Source organism: Anomalospiza imberbis, chromosome 3 (genome assembly GCF_031753505.1).
Source record: "Anomalospiza imberbis isolate Cuckoo-Finch-1a 21T00152 chromosome 3, ASM3175350v1, whole genome shotgun sequence".
Lineage (NCBI taxonomy): Eukaryota > Metazoa > Chordata > Aves > Passeriformes > Viduidae > Anomalospiza > Anomalospiza imberbis.
The window spans coordinates 29,113,915-29,132,382 of NC_089683.1; the positions used below are offsets into that span (position 1 = coordinate 29,113,915).

The 18,468-nt window shown below is 37.5% G+C and overlaps 1 protein-coding gene across 9 annotated transcripts in view; it reads left to right on the plus strand.

Annotated features, from left to right (window-relative positions):
* ADGRB3 (adhesion G protein-coupled receptor B3) overlaps positions 1 to 18,468 on the plus strand; it is a 448,710-nt gene that overhangs the window by 390,272 nt on the left and 39,970 nt on the right. For all 9 annotated transcript variants that reach the window (XR_010997055.1, XM_068183751.1, XM_068183747.1 and 6 more), the window contains 2 exons: positions 14,732 to 14,882; positions 15,445 to 15,514. Coding sequence is in view for 8 of the 9 variants with exons in the window: in XM_068183751.1 (XP_068039852.1) it covers positions 14,732 to 14,882; positions 15,445 to 15,514 (221 nt within the window). In the remaining variant the exon portion in view is untranslated. The remainder of the gene's footprint in view (positions 1 to 14,731; positions 14,883 to 15,444; positions 15,515 to 18,468) is intronic.

The window sequence follows — 18,468 nt, forward strand, 5'->3', positions numbered from 1 at the left end:
AAAACTGACTAGAACTAAAATCAATGACAAGAGGCAGCCAGACACACATGAGTAATTTATTAAGCAGTGATAAATTTGGGTAAGTAACACTACAAAATCAGTCCTTCTTCAGATATGTGAGGTGATGGCAAATTGGCAGTTTTGTGAACTGAGCGATTCTGTTTGCCCTTTGACTAATATGTAAAACTGGAGTTCAATAAATGCACTTGCTCTTTTCATTCCTGACTTTCACTGATGTATTTATGTCAAAAGCTAAATTAAACATCCTGGGGTATAGACACTACTAGAACTAAACTTCTGTCAAGACATTGCCCCGAGTGATTATGTTATTGGCAATCATGTCTATCAGGTGTCCTGGAGTGCTGGGTCCTGCACCAACACAGAGGGAGAGCACCAGGGCCTCCTCTCTCAAGGAGACTGCAGCCTGACTCAGGCACAGAGTCACACTGTTCACAACACTGAAGTGAAAGAAATAAAGGTGTAGGCTTGTGTAAGTCCATCCTCTCTGGTAAAATATATGTTCATTCACACAGTGATGTCTTACACATTATTAGAGACTACAAATAACCTTCTAATGAAACATTAATATCTGTGTGTGTTTAAGTGGCCACTATTCTGCTGAATGGAGCAGCAGATTAAATAGCTCAAATAACTATGGGAATCTCAGCCCCTCTTCTTTCATGTGATACGAGAATAAAATACCTTTTAAACAAATGTCCATAATAGGGAATTTGTACACTGTCTGCTTCCTCTTGTCACTGCTTAGATGCCCACTGCTCAGAAATTTATATTGGATTTAATTTATATTGAACTGATCCTGTAGACTTTCTGGTTTCCTCCTGCTTCCTGAAATATGGAGACACTGTAAGTCTTTTATTGCGGTAGGCATCTTTAATGGCAAACTCTTCAAATTCTTTGGAAAGCATTATCTAAGAGCATAGATAATGCCCTCCTGAAGAAAGCTATCATGTTGCTAGGCACTAGTTCTCTGTAGATCATCTTACTGAAATCTCTATGCACTCTCTCCACAAAATTTTTCCTTCCTCATTTGGAAACCTCTTTTGTTCCCAGCAGGAAGCTCATGTTCTTAGAGTCCCTGGGAGTTACACAAAAGTGAAACCAGTAGATATGAGGCCTTGCAGAGAGCTCTGGGTCCTCCCCAGGCTCCTTACTGTGACTTCCATAGGGAGAATGAATTTAGAACATATAGGAGGAAGAACCTTCTTCCTACTGGTATCTATGAGGAACCAGTGCTATCCTAAAAGTAATGATGTCCCAGATTCCTCCTCCAGATTGTGCTGACATATTTCCTTACATCATAAGTACAGACTAACTCAGCTAAACCTTTTCTGTGGTTCTATGAGAAGAAGCAGAGGGAAGTGGAATACAGGCATGAAAACCAGAGCAAATAAAAAGACTGCTACTTCCCTTATTCAAGAAACCTGGCTTGAAGTAATATGAGAGGAGCTTTTATTAGTTACATCTTCTGCTGCATATGAGTGTTCTACAAAACCATTTAATTCTTTGTTCCTTTAAAACAACCAGGTTGTCATAGTGTTCTTTAATAATCACAACGTTACGAATTTTTAAAATCATACTAAAGAAATCACTGTGAAAGTTTCCCCACTGCTTTGTCATAAATATTAAACCTTTTATCCTGCTGGTTTAACATAGCAGATAAAGAGAATTGAATGAATGTGATACCACACAGAATTTCCTCCTTTTTGGAAGACAATGTATTAACAGCATAAATGGCTTCACCTTTTATAAGAAAAAAATTCTTGACATTTTTATTTCTTGTGCACGCAATGAATAGAAACTAATGTCAAAATATTAGCTGACTTTTTAACTTATTGTTCTCCTTCCCATTCTCAATCAAACTTCCATATACATGTGTGGTCACAGTCTCTTCTCTCTGGTTGTGGATACTTTTGCTTTTATCTTTCAGCTTCCATGAATTATCTAATTTGATTCCAGTAGCCATGGTAAAAAATGACAAGAAACTGCCTCCTTTAATAGGTATCCATAGCTCTACAATCTTCCATCTATGTGAAAATCGCTGATTTCATTAATATCATTAGAAACACATGCTTACTCAGTGTTTACCCTCTTCTGTATTCAGAGGGACTCTAAGTTTATAACCTATTTTTAGCTATGTTTTGTATTAAACGAAGCCCTCTATTAGGAATTTCTTTCTTCCAGATGCAATTTAATCCTGAGGATGAGGCAGCTTCATTGCCATTATGTGTATCTCTGCATGGACAGAAAATGGATGATCTCTGAAACAACCCATGGTTAATGCATTAAAGGCATTATAAATTAATATCATTACCATAAGAGGAATTAATGTGATTCATGATGCTATTGTGTAATAAGTTTGCATTGACACTGCCAGTTCCCCAAAGTGGAGATTCTGTTCTTTCCCTTCACTCTGCATTCACTCTCACATATACAGGTTGACAAGATCTGATACAAAGCAGTCTCCTCTGTCTTCTGTCTGCTGAAAATATTGTTTTGCAATGCATTATCCATCCAAAGGTCACTCTACCTCCACTTGCTTTTCTAGTGTGATAATGTGCTATGATTTTAAAGCTACAGGGAAAGAATATATATTTCTGAAAAAAAAAACAAAACTTGGGTTTTCAGCTAAAAGAAACAGTAGAAATTGTTGAACTACATATATACATACATGTGTCCCATAAACAACTTTCAGAAGCATTTCCATTATTTTTTTTAAATGCCTGTTTGTATGTGTATGTCTACACGTTCTGTGAACACGTTCAAAAGCATCTGTTCCCCTTTGTTCATAAGCATGTATGGGGACACATGCACACACACTGCATTTGGGTTCTTTTTTAGGTTTCTGTACTGGGTTTGTCTGAGGTGGAGCTAATTTTTCTCACAGAATCCTGTATGGTATTGTGGTTAGGATTTCTGAATAAAAACAGTATTGCTAAGACACTGATGTATTAGCTATTGCTGAGCAGTGATTACACAGCATCAAGACCTTCACTGTTTCTCAGGTGCCCTGGCAGTGAGTTGGCTGAGGTGGACAAGAATTTGAAGGGAGGCAACAGAGCCAGAACATCTGACCCCAAATGACCAAGGTTTATCCCTTATTGTATGACAACATACTCAGCAATACAACCAGCACTGGTCTTTTAAAGGTGGCTGTTGCTTGGAGACTGGCTGGGCAACAGTCTGCTGGTGGGAGGATTGCATCACTTGGTGCAGGCTTTTTTCCCCTTCACTTATTAAATCATCTTTATCTCGACCCACAGGTTTTTCTCACTTTTGCTTTTCTGATTCTTTTCCCCATGTTGCTGGGGGAGTGATCAAGTGACTGGGTAGGTGCTTAGCTGCTGGCCCAGGTCAGCCCACCACATTTGCTCAAGCCCACTTCATGTTCTACTGGGTAAGAGAACAAAGTCAAAGTGTTCTTCATGCCTCTGTAGGTGGGCATGACCCCAAGCACTGGTATGAAGTCATCCATACTCTGGAATAATTAGCATGCCTCCTGGCATGATTTTATCCCACACTAGCTAGTATTATCCCAGTCAATTCCCCAAGCTCGGGGTAGTTAGAATTAGCAAGGGACCAATTTGCATGTGGCCACCTTATTTTGGAGTAGAAAGAAATTTACAAATGTAGACATTTTCTGTACCATTCCAGCTGGCTGCAGGATGAGTGAATGCTTTCTTACCCATTTTGTTAGCAAGTACAAATAGATGTAACCATAGCATATCTTTTAAAAAATTGCTTCATCTGTTATTTTTGAAAAATAAAAAAAAGTTATGTGGTATGAGAAGACTTTGGATTGCCACAATAATGTAGATACTATGTCCCTTTCCTGGATTCTTTCTATTTTGGACCTAAACGACTTCTTTCAAAAAGACAATTTCTTACTGTGTAGATACTGCTAATCCTAAAAGACATTGTACTTGGAGGAAAACTGAGCATGCTTGAAGTTGAGGATGCTCTTAGGGGCAAAATCATCCTTTTCATGTTATTATTCTTACATAAAGACTTTGATATATGTATACACTATGATTAAAAAAAATCAGAAAAAAATGAAGGTAGGTGACATATGGCACTGTTGTAATAGCATCGCAAAGCTAGCACTTCAGTCAATCATGTAAAGGGATGAAACTCTTACAGATATGCAGAGAAGGAATCTTTGCTGACACCAGTATCCCAGACAGGAGGATGGACTGTTTTCATGTGGCAGGATTATAATCATCACAGTCAGACTAACTGAAAGACAACTGCAGGCTTTGTTGTTGAACTTCTCATTCTAGGCATCATTTTGAATGCTGAGGAAACTCCCTAAAATTACAGCAATTCTATTGTTAGCAAATAACATCAAAATCTAAAATAGAGCAAACTGATGATCTAAGAGTAGAGATACTCAAATGATAACAACACTTTCTTAAGGGAAAAAAATTATTTTACAACAATGTGTTGCACGGTGGGGAAACACAAGGCAGTATTTTCTGTCTAGCTAATGGTGGCTTTTACTGGTAATTTGTTTCACCAGGACATCAGTTTGCAGTGGCTGCATTTGGATCATCATGTAGGAATCTGAAGTCTCACACATCAGTATCCATTCCACTACCCTCTTATGTTACGCCATCTTTTCAAGGAAGCTCCTTCAATTCCTTGCATTTGTCTGTCCCTGGACACCTCTTCCTCTTTTTCTCAGAAGTCTGTAGGGAGATCCCTCTCAACTGTGCTCTGAACCACTCTTTTCTTTGCTGACATTGCTGATTCATGTGTAACCCTTGTGCTTAGCTCAGCCATCTCTTCATTACCAGTCCTGGCTCAGTGCCTCTAGCTGCTCACACAGCCCCCATCATAAACTTTTAAATAAATTAAAGCTGGAAATACTCAGGACCTTTGGAATATGGGTTGCTCATCACACTAATTGACTACTGGCTCTTGTATTCTTCATTCTTCTCTAAACAGGTATAGCCATATAGCTAATGCAAACAAATATTTCTTATTACTTAATATTACTTGCACCAACTCAAAGAGAGATTTTAAATGCTGAATATCTTTAGCTAGTAAGCTGAAATGATTATACAGCACATCATATGTTAAAGCAAAACAGTTTTTTCTTCACTGTTAATGTAGTTGTCTCATTATTATCTCTTCAAATCTGCCAAGAGCATTTCTTTTCATTTAAGAGAGCACACTACACATTCCATAATTTAAAATTAAAGCAATATGGAATTTTCAGAGCTTAAAAACACCTCCTGAGAAACAACTGTCCTGAAAACCAAAGTGTTATAACATCAGTGAAGCTTTTTTATTACTGATCCATAATCTATACATTAATTTGCATAGTTCCCAAGTAAGTAGAAGTCTTTTTGACAGCCCAGTAAAAGCATTCTGACAACCAGCATGCATTCTCTTTTCTCCTCTGAGTCACACCTAGTTGCAGAGACTTTTCAGGCCAAACTGTGCATGCATCCGTATGAATCCAGTCCCTTCTGTTCACACTGCACCTTCAGTTCTGCTTCTATATTGCTGTTACCCATAATGATTTACAAGAACATAATTTTTCAATGATTTTCAGAGACCAAGTTGATTTTTCTTGCCCATCAATTCAAAAAACAAATCTATATTTTATCCACAGATCTACCTTTTATCCTTCTTTAAATAATAATTCTTTCAGACTTAATAATGCAAAACCTCACAAAGCTATTTTTATAGAGCAATTTTTCAAGATAGCATCAATTTCAATTTAATTCTTTAATTCTCATTCCTCAATAGCTTAGTAATGAAGAAGTTGTTTCAAGAAAGCATACCAGTGATTTCCACTTTTTTATCTAAACTGAGCATCATCACTTTGAGTTCAAATTTGTTAAAAAACAAAAAAAAAACCAAAAACAAAAACAAAAAACCCACCACCAAGAAAAATAAGACAATTAGAAAAGGGTCTTCACTGGCACAGGGAAGCATCATTGTTACAGCCCTGTGATAGCAATTTGAGCAATTTAATTAGACAGGAAGGAATTGAAAAAAAATTATATAAATTTATTTTATGCTTTAGAGTTTCAAAGGGCTTCTTATTTTCTTTTATATCTGCCTGTAAAGCTCTTGTTCTGAGCTTTACAAACTTCAAAACACACTTATTTGAGGTCACAGTTAAAATATTTAGTATTTTGTCCTGACAGAGCAGACATTTACCTTGTGTTTAACATCAAAGAGAGCACAATATATTTATGATGTGAAGTAGGCCATATTCACTTACCAGAAAAAATGCTCATCCAATACTTTGTAAACATTTAAAGCACTTAAGATAAGAAATGAGATCACAAGCCTCTGCTCATGCACATTTCATCCCTATTCTATAGGTGTAACACCCAGTATAAAGCCCACTTAAATTAATGGGAGTCTTTCCACTGACTTCTGAATTAATCCTGCAAACAAGTAGAGGATCCTATACCTTTATTTCCTGCCTGCCCAGGAAAATACACATCTTCACAGAATAAAGGCAGAAGGGGAAGAGATTCTGTTGCCAGGTTTTGTAATCGAAGAAATTAAATTGCCTCTTAGTAACCTGTTCTGTGATACTGCTTGTGCAAAACTCATTTGCTTAAGTATAACCTGGCAATAACAATCCAAACCAGGCAGAGGGCTAAAATGAGTATGAGTGTAAGGAAATTGTATGAGAATTTCTTCCACCTGGCTTTCAATTTACTGTAGGTATGTCACCAAGAAAGCAATTCTGAGTTAAACAATACAAGCCTGAGCTTTGTACTGACAATCTCCAGAGAATGCTGCAAAGAACATGGAATGAATTTTACTGTCTTGTATATTAGTCATAGCTCAGCATAATATGAATTATGCAGCTGGACTTCTTGTCTCTATCCCACCTAGTCACTAAAATGAGACACAAATATTTCTATAGCTCTAAGGTAAATTAGCATAAGACAGCTTCCATCCCTTACACTCGAGCCCTCTAGGGCAGGAGGACATTGAGTGCAAGCTGACCATCAGGAAGGGTTCCTGGCCCAGGCTCTCTTTCCATCTCTGTGTGGGCCTGGGCTGGGAGAACAATTTTTGGCCCAGGTCAAAACTATGCCAAGGAATTTACTGACTATTTATGCACATGCCAGTGCATAAATGATACCTTTGCAGTTATTAGTGTAGACATTCTGCCACATGACAGAGTGAAAAAGGTTTGCACATGCAGCTGAAAACTTGTCGTGGTTTGACATGGAAGTGATTTTTTCAGGAAGTTGGGTCAAACCAATCAGTGGTCAAGTTTGGATATTGGCACCTGAAGTGACCACTGAAGATAGGGATACGCCTCTGAGAACTCAGGGGGTTAAAAGCAGGAACTCCCAAGAGCTCGCTCTCTTTGGTTCCAGTCAGAGTGCTGTGCAGACCTCCCCTGCCCAGCCATGGGGCTGGGTGGGGGAGGGGAAGCCATGCGGCCTGGTTGAGGTGAGCTGAGGGGTAGAAGGACTGGAACCGAGCCAGCTCCTGTGGACGGAAGGGTGGAGAGAAGCGGAGATGTTTTTTTCATTCCCCCCCCAGAGGGAAGAGACAGAGAGTCCGGACGGCACCTGTAACTTTGCCGGTGCGGAGGAGAAGGGGGGGGGGCGGGGAAGGCGCCCAGCCTTGGCCTTGGGAGTCGGCTGCTGGGCAGAGATATCAGCTGTCCAGGGAGTCTGAGCTTTTAACCCTTTCCTGGGAAATGAAGGCTTTGTAAAATATTACTCCTCCTTGATTTGAAGTAGAAGAGAGACAGTCTGGGATCCAAAATGATGGAAGAAGAAATTCTTGAGTTGGAAAGAGATGATGGAGTGGCTTGTGGCTGGACTTTTCTTGTTAGCCATAGACTGAACCAAATTCTCCTGACAGAAGCTGCACTTAGGGGGGTGCGTTGGTGTGCCAAGAGACCTGTTTTAGTGATTACCAGCAGAGGAGTAGAGAGAACAGAGAGTTGGAGAAGGTGTGGAGAAGCCCTCTATCTTCAAGGAAGAAGAAGAGGAGAAGAGGACCTCTGTTCTTGGACCCTCAGCCCCAGGGGAAAATGGGGGGGGACTGTAGTCCCAAGATGAGAAACTGAACTGTTGTCTCTTTTGGTCCATGGCAAAGCATCCTTAAAGGAGCCCTGTGAGCAGTCGGTCCATGCACGGTGGTGAGAGCAGTGTGACATGGAAACACAAGGGTGGCAATTGTGTTTCCTGGGGAGTCTGTGGCACAGGAGAGACTCCTGTCTCCCTTGAAAGATTGAGTATTTGAATATCTGAAGGGTAGCAACTTGATCAGGATCCTGGGTGGTGTCTCACTGTTCAGTTTGTTTAGAAATTAGGTGGGAGGAGGAGGGGTGTTTTAGAAAGTCTTCATCCAGGATTTAGTGTTTGTAGTTTTTATAGTAGTAGTAGTTTAATAAAGTTCTTTTCTTTGTTATTAAGCTTGGGCCTGCTCTGCTCTGTTCCTGATCACATCTCACAGCAATTATTTTAAAAAGTACATTTTCATGGGGGCGCTGGCATCGCACCAGTGTCAAACCATGACAAAACTTTAATGAGTTCTTTTTCACCCCAAAAGACAGGAGACTGTCTCTTCACATCTAGTTGATAGAATTATTTTGTACTATGGGTATTACAAGATCTGGAGAAGAATAGTGGCTAGCAGAGGAATTATTTTGAATAAAACCGAGCAGTTCTCTGTAGACATAACTGATGCTGCAGTACAAAATATATGCTGCTATGCAATACAAAACTTATGCTGCTATGCTGTACAAAACTTAAATGCAGAGGTGCGGCATACAACACAGAGGTTGTTAATATGAGTGATAGAGGTGACAGCTGTCAAGGGAGAACTTTGAAGAAAAGTCACAGCAAAGGGCAGAAGTTAAAAAGAAGGCTCCATAGATTTCTAGTGGATCGCATATAAACAGCACTTCTATTGAACTCTGCACCTGGGAAAAATAGGAGACATTCTGACTAGTCTTCATAAGTAAGTGTGAAAAGAGATTGTAAGCTTTACTCATAGAGGGTTGATTTTTAGAAATACCTTCAAGGTAAGTCTTGGTAAAAGAAGAGCAGGAACTGAATTTGTTAGTAAAATCTGAAGAAACTTTAGCAGAAAATAGTAAGAAGGATATGAAAAGTGTATGTGGAAAGCACAAATGCAGAGAAAAATTACGATTTGACATGTAAGTTTACTTCCAGATGCACTTAGACTGTTGCACACTTATACTGTCACAGGATCACTGGTTATATTGTCAGATAAAAGGACAGAAGAGAAGAAAAACCTTAAATCAAAGTAGCTGAATAAATTATATTGCACCCTAAGTTTGGGCACATGAAATGGTCCCAAAGTTTAGCAAGTATTGTGATAATTTGCAAATGATACTAAAAAGAAAAGAAAAATAAAATTTTATATTGAAAAACATTTGCGGTGAGATTGCCAGGCTGTTGATAAAGATGGGAGTGTAATTGTAAACTAAATCAAAGGAACTGCAGAAAGAGCTGGATCATTTACAGCCAGCTTATATGCTATTTATCAGAATCTAGAAAGGCATCATGCTTGTTGTGGATAAACAAAATGATTGAGTAGAAGGACAAAAATATTGAGTGTCCTTAGTTATCAGTCATTATCTTTGTAAGGCAGATCACCTAATTACTCAAAGATTACTGCTGTTGCGCTGCAAAAACAGCTTGCTTTAAAAATCCAAGTAAAACTCCCATTCATGTTGTCTTGTACTGCATATAGAATCCTTCTGTATAATAATTAACTGTGTATATCTCATCTCACAAATGCAAGTCACGTGATAATAATTCTGGGCTATCATGTCAGATATCAGAACAAAATGTTCTGAAGTTAAACCACTTAAGTCTTCAACACCAGAAAAGAATTGTAGAAGATCCCTAAGTTTTTCTTTGTGTTAATTAAAATAAACAGTTTCATAGATGTTGGTTGAAAACACCAATAACATTATTTCAAAACTATTATTTCTACTATATAGCTATTTTCAATATCAGCATATCCAATTTCCTGAGTTCTTTGCTAGAACAAGTGGTATCAGCAGCACAGTCTGTGAAAAGAAAGGAATGTGGGATTTTTTAAATAATCTTTTTCAAAGATTTATGGTGTCAGCAACATTAATGATCTTGGAAGAGAAACCTGAAAGACTTCAGCTTAAATGTCTGATTTCTCAGACATTTAAGATCCTAAGAGTTTCAAATATGTTTGCAACTGAAGAAACAGCCTCTCTTGCCATATTTTTTCTCATTGCAAATATGTCTCTCTTCGAGAAAACCACTCCTAAAAGTTTTTACTTCTTTGTCCCACAGTCTCTGAATGTCCATCTATTTTAACATGTCACTTTCTCTATAAATCAGTATTTAATCTATCATTCAATATTATCTGACCAATATACTATATCCCTCTATTCTGGCAGTCTGCTACCCCTGAGGCAAAGATACTGTATTGCCCAAATAATTTTAAAAATAGGTGATAATAAAAAAATAAAATTCAGAATAATAAGCAGTGTCTTATTTTATGAATTTACATTTTTGATTTAAAAAGGGAAAGATACATTGTTTGAGAGTAGATGGCTTAAGAGTGACTAAAAGAAAATAAAATATACCAATTCTGTCACAGAATTACTTTTCTGCTTTTTACTGTGTCCTTTGCACTATCTTTGTTTTGTTTGCTCTTTGTTTCATTTATTCATTATTCTGGTATTTAGGTGCTCTTTGTGAACCCAGTGCATGTTCAGAACATCATAAGAATAGCACCCATTTAATTTATCTCCTTAGGCTTATCTCTGCAGAGAGAAGTCAAAGACAAGATTCCAATCTCTAAGAAATTTTATTTTTTAGATGTTTTTCTACTACCTCTTATTTCTTCTTCGTTTAATAATCTGAGTGAATTTAGCCCTGTTCATTTTGCTACCACCAATACAGATTTAATTTTTCATGTTCATCTTCAAATAGCTGGGATTTTTATACTGTTTATCAGAATCCAGAGAGAGTCAACAAGCTTGTTGAAGGAAAAAGAACTAGTTTCAGGGCCAGAAAACAAATCAGGTGTTCTTACTTAACTCTCTTTGCCTTTGTGTGAAAGATCTATAGCAGAAGACTCTTCTATAAAAAAAAACAAAAAAAACAAATATTTTTCTATTTAAAAATACCATTGTTGTTTTAAAAGAAGCCAAAACAAAACAGTCAAGTGCTTAAAGAATGTTGATAAATTCTTATTTTGAGGTTACATTTATGACCTTCTTTTGCAGGTCATAAAAATTTATTTATTCTCTACTTCACTCATAATTATTATATAAAAATATTAATCATTAGAAAATGTAGCTTTGAATTTCCAATGTTTTTAGATTTCTCAGCTGTGCTTCAGTACACTCATTTGAAGTACGTGTCTTACAAGTATGAGAGAAGGAAATAATTTGATGCCTGATGTGTGTTCTTGCTTTCAATAGTATATTGTTTATTAAAAAGGGATGAATGTTCTTACTTAGATATTCCAGGTAGCTTAACACCTGAGACTCAATTAAAGTCCATGAAACCATGCATTCTGAGGACAGAAAAACTCCTTCCTCTCACTTATAAGTAAATATGGGGAGCCAAGAACAAAAGCAATGGGAGGAAGGGGAGGTTAGAGTAAGTTTACTTAATTTCAAAAGCGTGAAGAAATAGTGAATAAATTAAAATAAAATTAATTTTGTTGCAGGTTGACAGGTCCTCAGCACAGGTAATTAATTCAGTGAGTTTTAATAAACTAGAATTAGAAGCAAATAAGAAACATCTTCTCCTAAAGCAATGGGAAAGATGTGTACCACTATCTCTTGGTGCAGGCAGGCTGACACTGCAGCTTTCTGTGAGTGATGGGCCACAAGGTTTGAGTGATGCTGCTGCATGTGCAGGAAGGTGGGGGGATGTGGTGGTTCCTGGCCAAGGAAGAGGAGAGGAAGGTGCAATTGGCAGTAGTCCATAACCTAGTGAGAAAAAAAACATGTTGATGTATACTTTCTAAAATCAGACATATTCAATGGCTCATTTAATAACAACCTTTGGTGAAAATGGATTTTTTTTTTTTGCCTATTTGGAAATTGACTTCCCAGATACATTGCTTTCCCAGACAGAACAGCATTGTTTCCTTATTTATTTATCAAAGGGGAAAAATAAGAAAGTACATAAAAGCCAGATTTCCAGTGGGGTATTGGACAACTGAGCCCATGGCTATGCCTGGGAGGGGGCAATTTTGTTTGCCAGGACTGCTTCTCTTGCAGGGAGGGAAGCTGAGTTCACTGCAAGCACTGCCTGCACATGGACCTGTCATCACAATCCCACAGCAGTGGTTTGGTGATGTTTGCGGCTGATTTGCATATTTCTGATGGCATGTGATGCAAATGCACTGTTATATCAGTGGTACAGACTTACCATAGTTGTTCATTAAAGACCTGTCTGCTGCTCAGAAGAGTTAGATATAATCAGCAGTCATATACTCCAGCTAGAGCAGATTGCTTCTCACAAAACTTGCTTCTGTCTTCTCATTTTCTGCTCAACGTTATCATTAACATTTTCATCACAGTTCTTTCTTCCACAGTAGCCATGTCCACATTTGTCTCAGATAATCATCATCTTATCTTTTTTTTCAATATAGAGGATAAATTATGAATTAAATCCTACAGTGGGCACTCAAGTCAACCTTAAGATTTAGCAGTGTTTTCACCTAAAAGATCAGGGTTGCTTGTGTTTACATTATTTATAAGGGAATTAGTATATTCACTTTTTTTCAGGGTGTGTTTTTACCTATGTAGTTCCTCCATAAAAGATTCTGTACTGTTCCTCAAAAGTAATTTTGTTGTCAAATTCTTGTTCCGACAGAACTCTCTAGCTTTTGCAAGAACATTGATAGGAAAACAAATTAAAATTGCATAGTAGGAATTATAACATATGAACCAGCTAGTTAAAGAAAGGACATTTAGGAATTTTCTATTGTATTTTTTTGTGTGTTTCACTCCAGAACTTTCATTTTAAATAAGTGAGTTTTGGGGTATTTTTGTCATATACAGGAAACTATTAGTCAGACTTCAATTGGATGGATTTTATGAATCCATATAGCTTAGGGACATCTAAACATAAGAATTAATGGCAAGGCCTAGGATGGAATACCTACTGCATTTTCAGGATCTGTTGGTTTTTTTCCAGCTTACATTACTTTGTTTTTTGTTGTTTTTTTTTTAATTAACAACAGTTCTCTTGTATATAATTATACAGAACCCCTTTCCTCTAGATTTAAATAAACAATTAGACTCAGGGTTTGAAGACAAGCTGTTTGTCACATCTGTAAATTCAAAGCAAGAAAGCATTACATTTTGACTCTTTAAGTGCATAAATTTTTTAAAGTTCAGCAGTTGATGTCAGCTAATGGTAGTATCAACTGGTATCAGCTATTTATTTAAGATAACTATAGGAATTACCCAGGACAAATGATTTCAGATAAGAATCTGGAAAAATTAACACCAGAGAAAATTCAAACCATAACTTCCAATATTGGAAAGTAATTAAGAATGTAAAAATAACTAAAAAGCATGGATTGTGTAATACATGGGTGTCATATTTTTCATATCCTTCCTATCAGCCTTGAATCAGCAATATATGCAAGCGCCTATATATAAATAGGAATGTGCATATTCTCTCCCTAAATAATTTGCTCAACTGGGATTTTAGTAAAAACTCTTGACTAGCCTTAATACAAGGCTAAGTGTAAGGTAGCTATTAGATGTGTATGATGCAGAAAGAAATAATCATAAAGTAATGTCTGCATCTTTCATTTTTTCATTAATTTACCTCATTGATGTTGGGGGTGTGAACTGTTCTTCCTTTTAATCTTAACATGATTTTGACACTTTAAATTGTGCTAAGGATAAATTGTGCTAATGATATTCTCAACATTACTGGTGTGCTCTTGGTTCTGGGGTGCTATGCAGACTGCATTTTGTAGCCTGCTACTGGCATTTTAAGCAACAGAGTGCAGCACAGATCATTTATGCCAAGAAGCTCATTTACGCAAGCTACAATGTCAAGTTTAATTAAGGGCTACAGTGGCAAAAGAAAGCCAATTGCATGTGCTCAAAATACTTTTCAGATGACAAATGACTGATACCCATAAAAACAATATCCAGGGCAATTGTTAAGGCTATGGTACTTAAACCTGCCTAAAAATATCTAAAGCAGTATATTCCAAGAGGTTAACATACTATAAAATTTAAATTAAAAAAATTTAAAAATCAACTTTTAAATTTTATAATCAGGGTCTTTCTTCATGGAGGGAAATAAAATGTAGCTGGTAATTAGGAGCATTTATATCCCCACATTTTCTCTGTTCAGCTCTATGTGATTTTATAATCAGTAATTTTGTAACTGGCTTACCAGAATGGCTTTATGATGGTCCCTGGTCAAAGTAAATGTGTAGAGAAAAATCTGCTGGCATGATTTATTTTGTGTTTTTCTTCCTGCTCAGAACACTCAGTGTTTAGGAAAACAAGTCAAAACCTCTTCTGCCTAATCCTCGTCAAAATTTCTCTCTCTTTCTCCTGTTCTTTGTGGCCATCACATCATAAGAGAGAAAAGGGAGAGTTGTTGCTAAGGATAAAGGTCAAGATGATAGAATATGACAACTCTTTGAATTGAAAACAGAAATGAGTGTCCCTAAGTATTCAGCATGAGCTTCTCTTTGCTCCCTGCAGGGCATCTGCACCACAACCACCGCATTTTTACACTTCTTCTTCTTAGCTTCATTCTGTTGGGTTTTGACAGAAGCGTGGCAGTCATATATGGCTGTTACTGGAAAAATTAGGACACGACTCATAAGGAAGCGTTTCCTGTGCCTTGGATGGGGTAAGTGAGTAAAATTAATTTCCTAAGAATCATTGGAATAAAACATTTAATGCAGTGGTAATGTCAAGAATATAATAATTTTCTTCAGTAAAATTGAAAGATAACAGACAGCATGTTACTAAAAGGAAAACTATGTTAGAAGCCTTTCCACTGTATCTCAAGCTCAAGGTATGCTGGTGTATATTGTAGCATTCTTTTCTAAATATGTTTTAACAAAATTTTAGAAGATTTTCAGCAAGGTAGTATAATATTAAGAAATGAAAATAAAATAAGAAACATTCTCTGAATATTTATGAAACCCTTTCTAGTTAAGACCTGTCAAATGTACCAGTAATTTAGCTACATCAAAGCAGTACACCGTGGGCAGAAAACAGTGTCCTCCTCCCTGCCAGTGCTTCAGAAAAACAAATCCTACAACAGCAATGTGCTTCATTAAATAATTCATTCCATGTAAAATTGCCCATTTTGCATTAGCTTGCCCTGTCATTTTTTTCCAGGCAGAACAGGAATATTTTACTCAGCATCTGCTGATTATTATTTTTTGGTTGTTTTTTTTTTCCAGGACTGCCAGCATTAGTGGTTGCAATATCAATAGGCTTTACCAAGACAAAAGGATATGGAACAGCTCACTAGTAAGTCAATCTGAAATGATAAACTATGGTTTTACTTACCAAGATTGCCATACCCGTCAGGAACTGCATAGCACACTCTAAAGGCTCTACAGGTATCCATTCACATCTGGAATTGGCCTGAGAGTCACCGAGTGATCCACATAAGAACAAAGAGAAAACAGCATGCCAGTCTTGGACTGAGCTCAGCAAAGCACCAGGAGTCCCAGATTTCATTTGAGATTTTGAAATAGCAAGCTCTTAAGAAGCACTGAGCATTAGGTCCATATAAACACCTAACATTTATATAGATTTACAAAAGAGAATGTTAAATGTTCTGAGTAGCTTCTGCCAACCTTAAAACATGTCCAAAACAGTACTGGCAAGAGTCTCTGGCACTCAGGTTTCTGCACACCAGGCAGGTACCTCGACTTTAATGCCCCTGAGCAGCTTGGAGCCAAAGCCCTTCAAACATCTCAAAACAGTTCCCCCATCCATCCCCTCACTCCTGGACATCCTGATCCTGCCCATTTCCTGGCCTGTGTTGTATTTGAGAGAAAGAAAGGAGAAAAATTTCTGTGCTTCATTTACATTAAATTAATTCAGTACATGTTTAGCCACCTGGCTAGTTCCAGTGTGTATTTAGCACCTCAGAAAATTAACTCCTCAGAGGGGCTGCTCTTCGATCTTCTGATGAAGAAGGAGCCGAGCCTTCCTCCTGCCAGTAGAGCACTCCAATCACCATTATGTATGCAAGAGTGTGCTTCCTTTGGTCAGCCTGTTTGGAGCTCTCCTCACGTTGCCTAAGAAATTGAGTATGCATCTGGACAGAAAGAGGAAATATTACTCTGTCGACTGGCAATGAGGGCATTCATCAGCGATGTGGATGAGTTAGGTCAAGTCCTCACTTCAATGAATATTTAATTATTCTCCTTCGCATCATCACTGAGTGAGATCAGGATTCACCCTCCCCTCCCTGGATGTCTCACCATCTTGGCACTCCAGCTCTGGGTGGGTAAGAACACAAAACCAAATCTCCTCCTGAGTTCTGGCTCCAATCACTAAGCGCTGTAGTTATAAACTGTGACAACATGCATCTTGAGTTTTTTAATGAGGAACGTCTAATGTAACTGAAATGCTTAATTGCACATAGAGCTGTCAAGTGCAGCAGGGGTCTTAGCCCCCTTTTCAGTGTTATATTGAGAACCTACTCCTCGGAATTATTTTTTAAGTATGTACTCATCTTGCTGGCATTTTTTTATTACTTAGTTCTTGAGCCACAACTGGAAAACCTTTTAGGCTGTGAGAATTACAGATCACTAAATAAGGATGTCCAGACCCCCATTGGGGATGTAGCTCTGTCCCTTGCAGGATTAATCCTATTACATTTGCTCTACTGAAATCATTCATGTGTGAGTACTTGCTTTAGTTAACATTTCTTCCTGCTTCCTTCCTGGGATGAATGCATTTTTAAAAGAGGATATTCTGAAATATTCAGACAAAGCAACAAATCATTCATTACAAGTAACCTGGAAAGTAAAAAAGGGCAGGTCTCTGTACATGTAACAACTCTTCTCTCAGGATCCAAATCCAGCTGACATGGTACTATGGGAGAAAAGACCAAATGAAGGTGTACAAGGGACAAATAGAACCGTAATTCAGCTTTCTCATCTTATTTGCAAATATATATTCTTGGCATTTGACATCAGAATTACATAAGGAAAACAGTGAAAACAAGGAATGGAGATTCCTCCTCCATCACCAGCTGATGTGCTGTCCCACTCCAGAAGGCAGCAAAGAATTGTGTCTCATGACAGCTGTTGGGCAGTGTAAAAGCAGAGCTCCTGTCCTGCTCCTCCTACCATAACTAAAGCACTTGTGTAAGTTTTTTAATTGCTTACACTATATTTTGCCTAATTTGTTGCAGTCAATTACACACATGCTGCTATCAGAAACACACCTTGTTGCAAAGTATTCATGCTCTTGAAGATGCTCATTTTAAAAATGAAGCTTTTAAATGGAGAACATTAAAAGTGAAAATTAAGGAATTTATTCCAGGTCCATAGTCCCACACATGAAGAGATTCATAGAAAAGGAGAAGGTCCAAGAATCTTTGCAGCACCTCTCAGTTCTGTATGATATATATGATGAGAGTGCTTGAATTGTTCAACTGGAGCTATTTCTGTGATCCTCAGTCTCGGATTTCTGTTTTGTTTTCTGAGTCCTAATTAATATACAGTTATATTTTTGTATTTTTAAAACTACATAAGAAAAATATTTCACCCAGACACTTGAAGTGATAGAGATACAGGGGTAGAAATAGAGGCTGAAGGGATTTCCTAAAATAATTTAAAAACCTACAGAGACAAGTTTTAGATATTTCAGGTTATCTGGAAAAGATGAGTGTGTCTGAAATCTTAATAGCTTTTCCAGCCATTTCCCTAATAAATATTGTTGCTATCTCTTTTCAGACAATCAGAGCTATGAAAGCATCACTACTAGAAATTACAGTTAATAAACCTGCGTAAACTGCTCATGTTAACATACAGTGCAGATAAATTCCAGGAATTTATTGCATCAGCAAAAATTAAAATTCTTTAATAGTCAGACTCTTGCCATGCTCTTTTAAGAGAAGAAACCAATCTCCTGGAGAGTATCAAACATCTCACAAAATGTACAGGACACAGGAGCAAGTGTACGGGTGCTTCATCACTCAGCAGAATTTTATGATCATGTAACATGGTCCCATAAAGCCACCAGTGGCTGCTCTTAACACTAATCAATTTATATAGCTTTCTGCTATGTGCACATCAGGGAGAAAGAAGAGAACATGAGAACAAAATAAAAACAACTATAAAACACAGGGAAAAAAACCTAGCAGAGCAAAGAAAGAGGAGAAGGAAAAAATAGTAAAAAATTGACAAGCATTGCCTTGTGGTGTAGGAAGGCACCTGAAAATCTATCTGCACTCAGCCTTC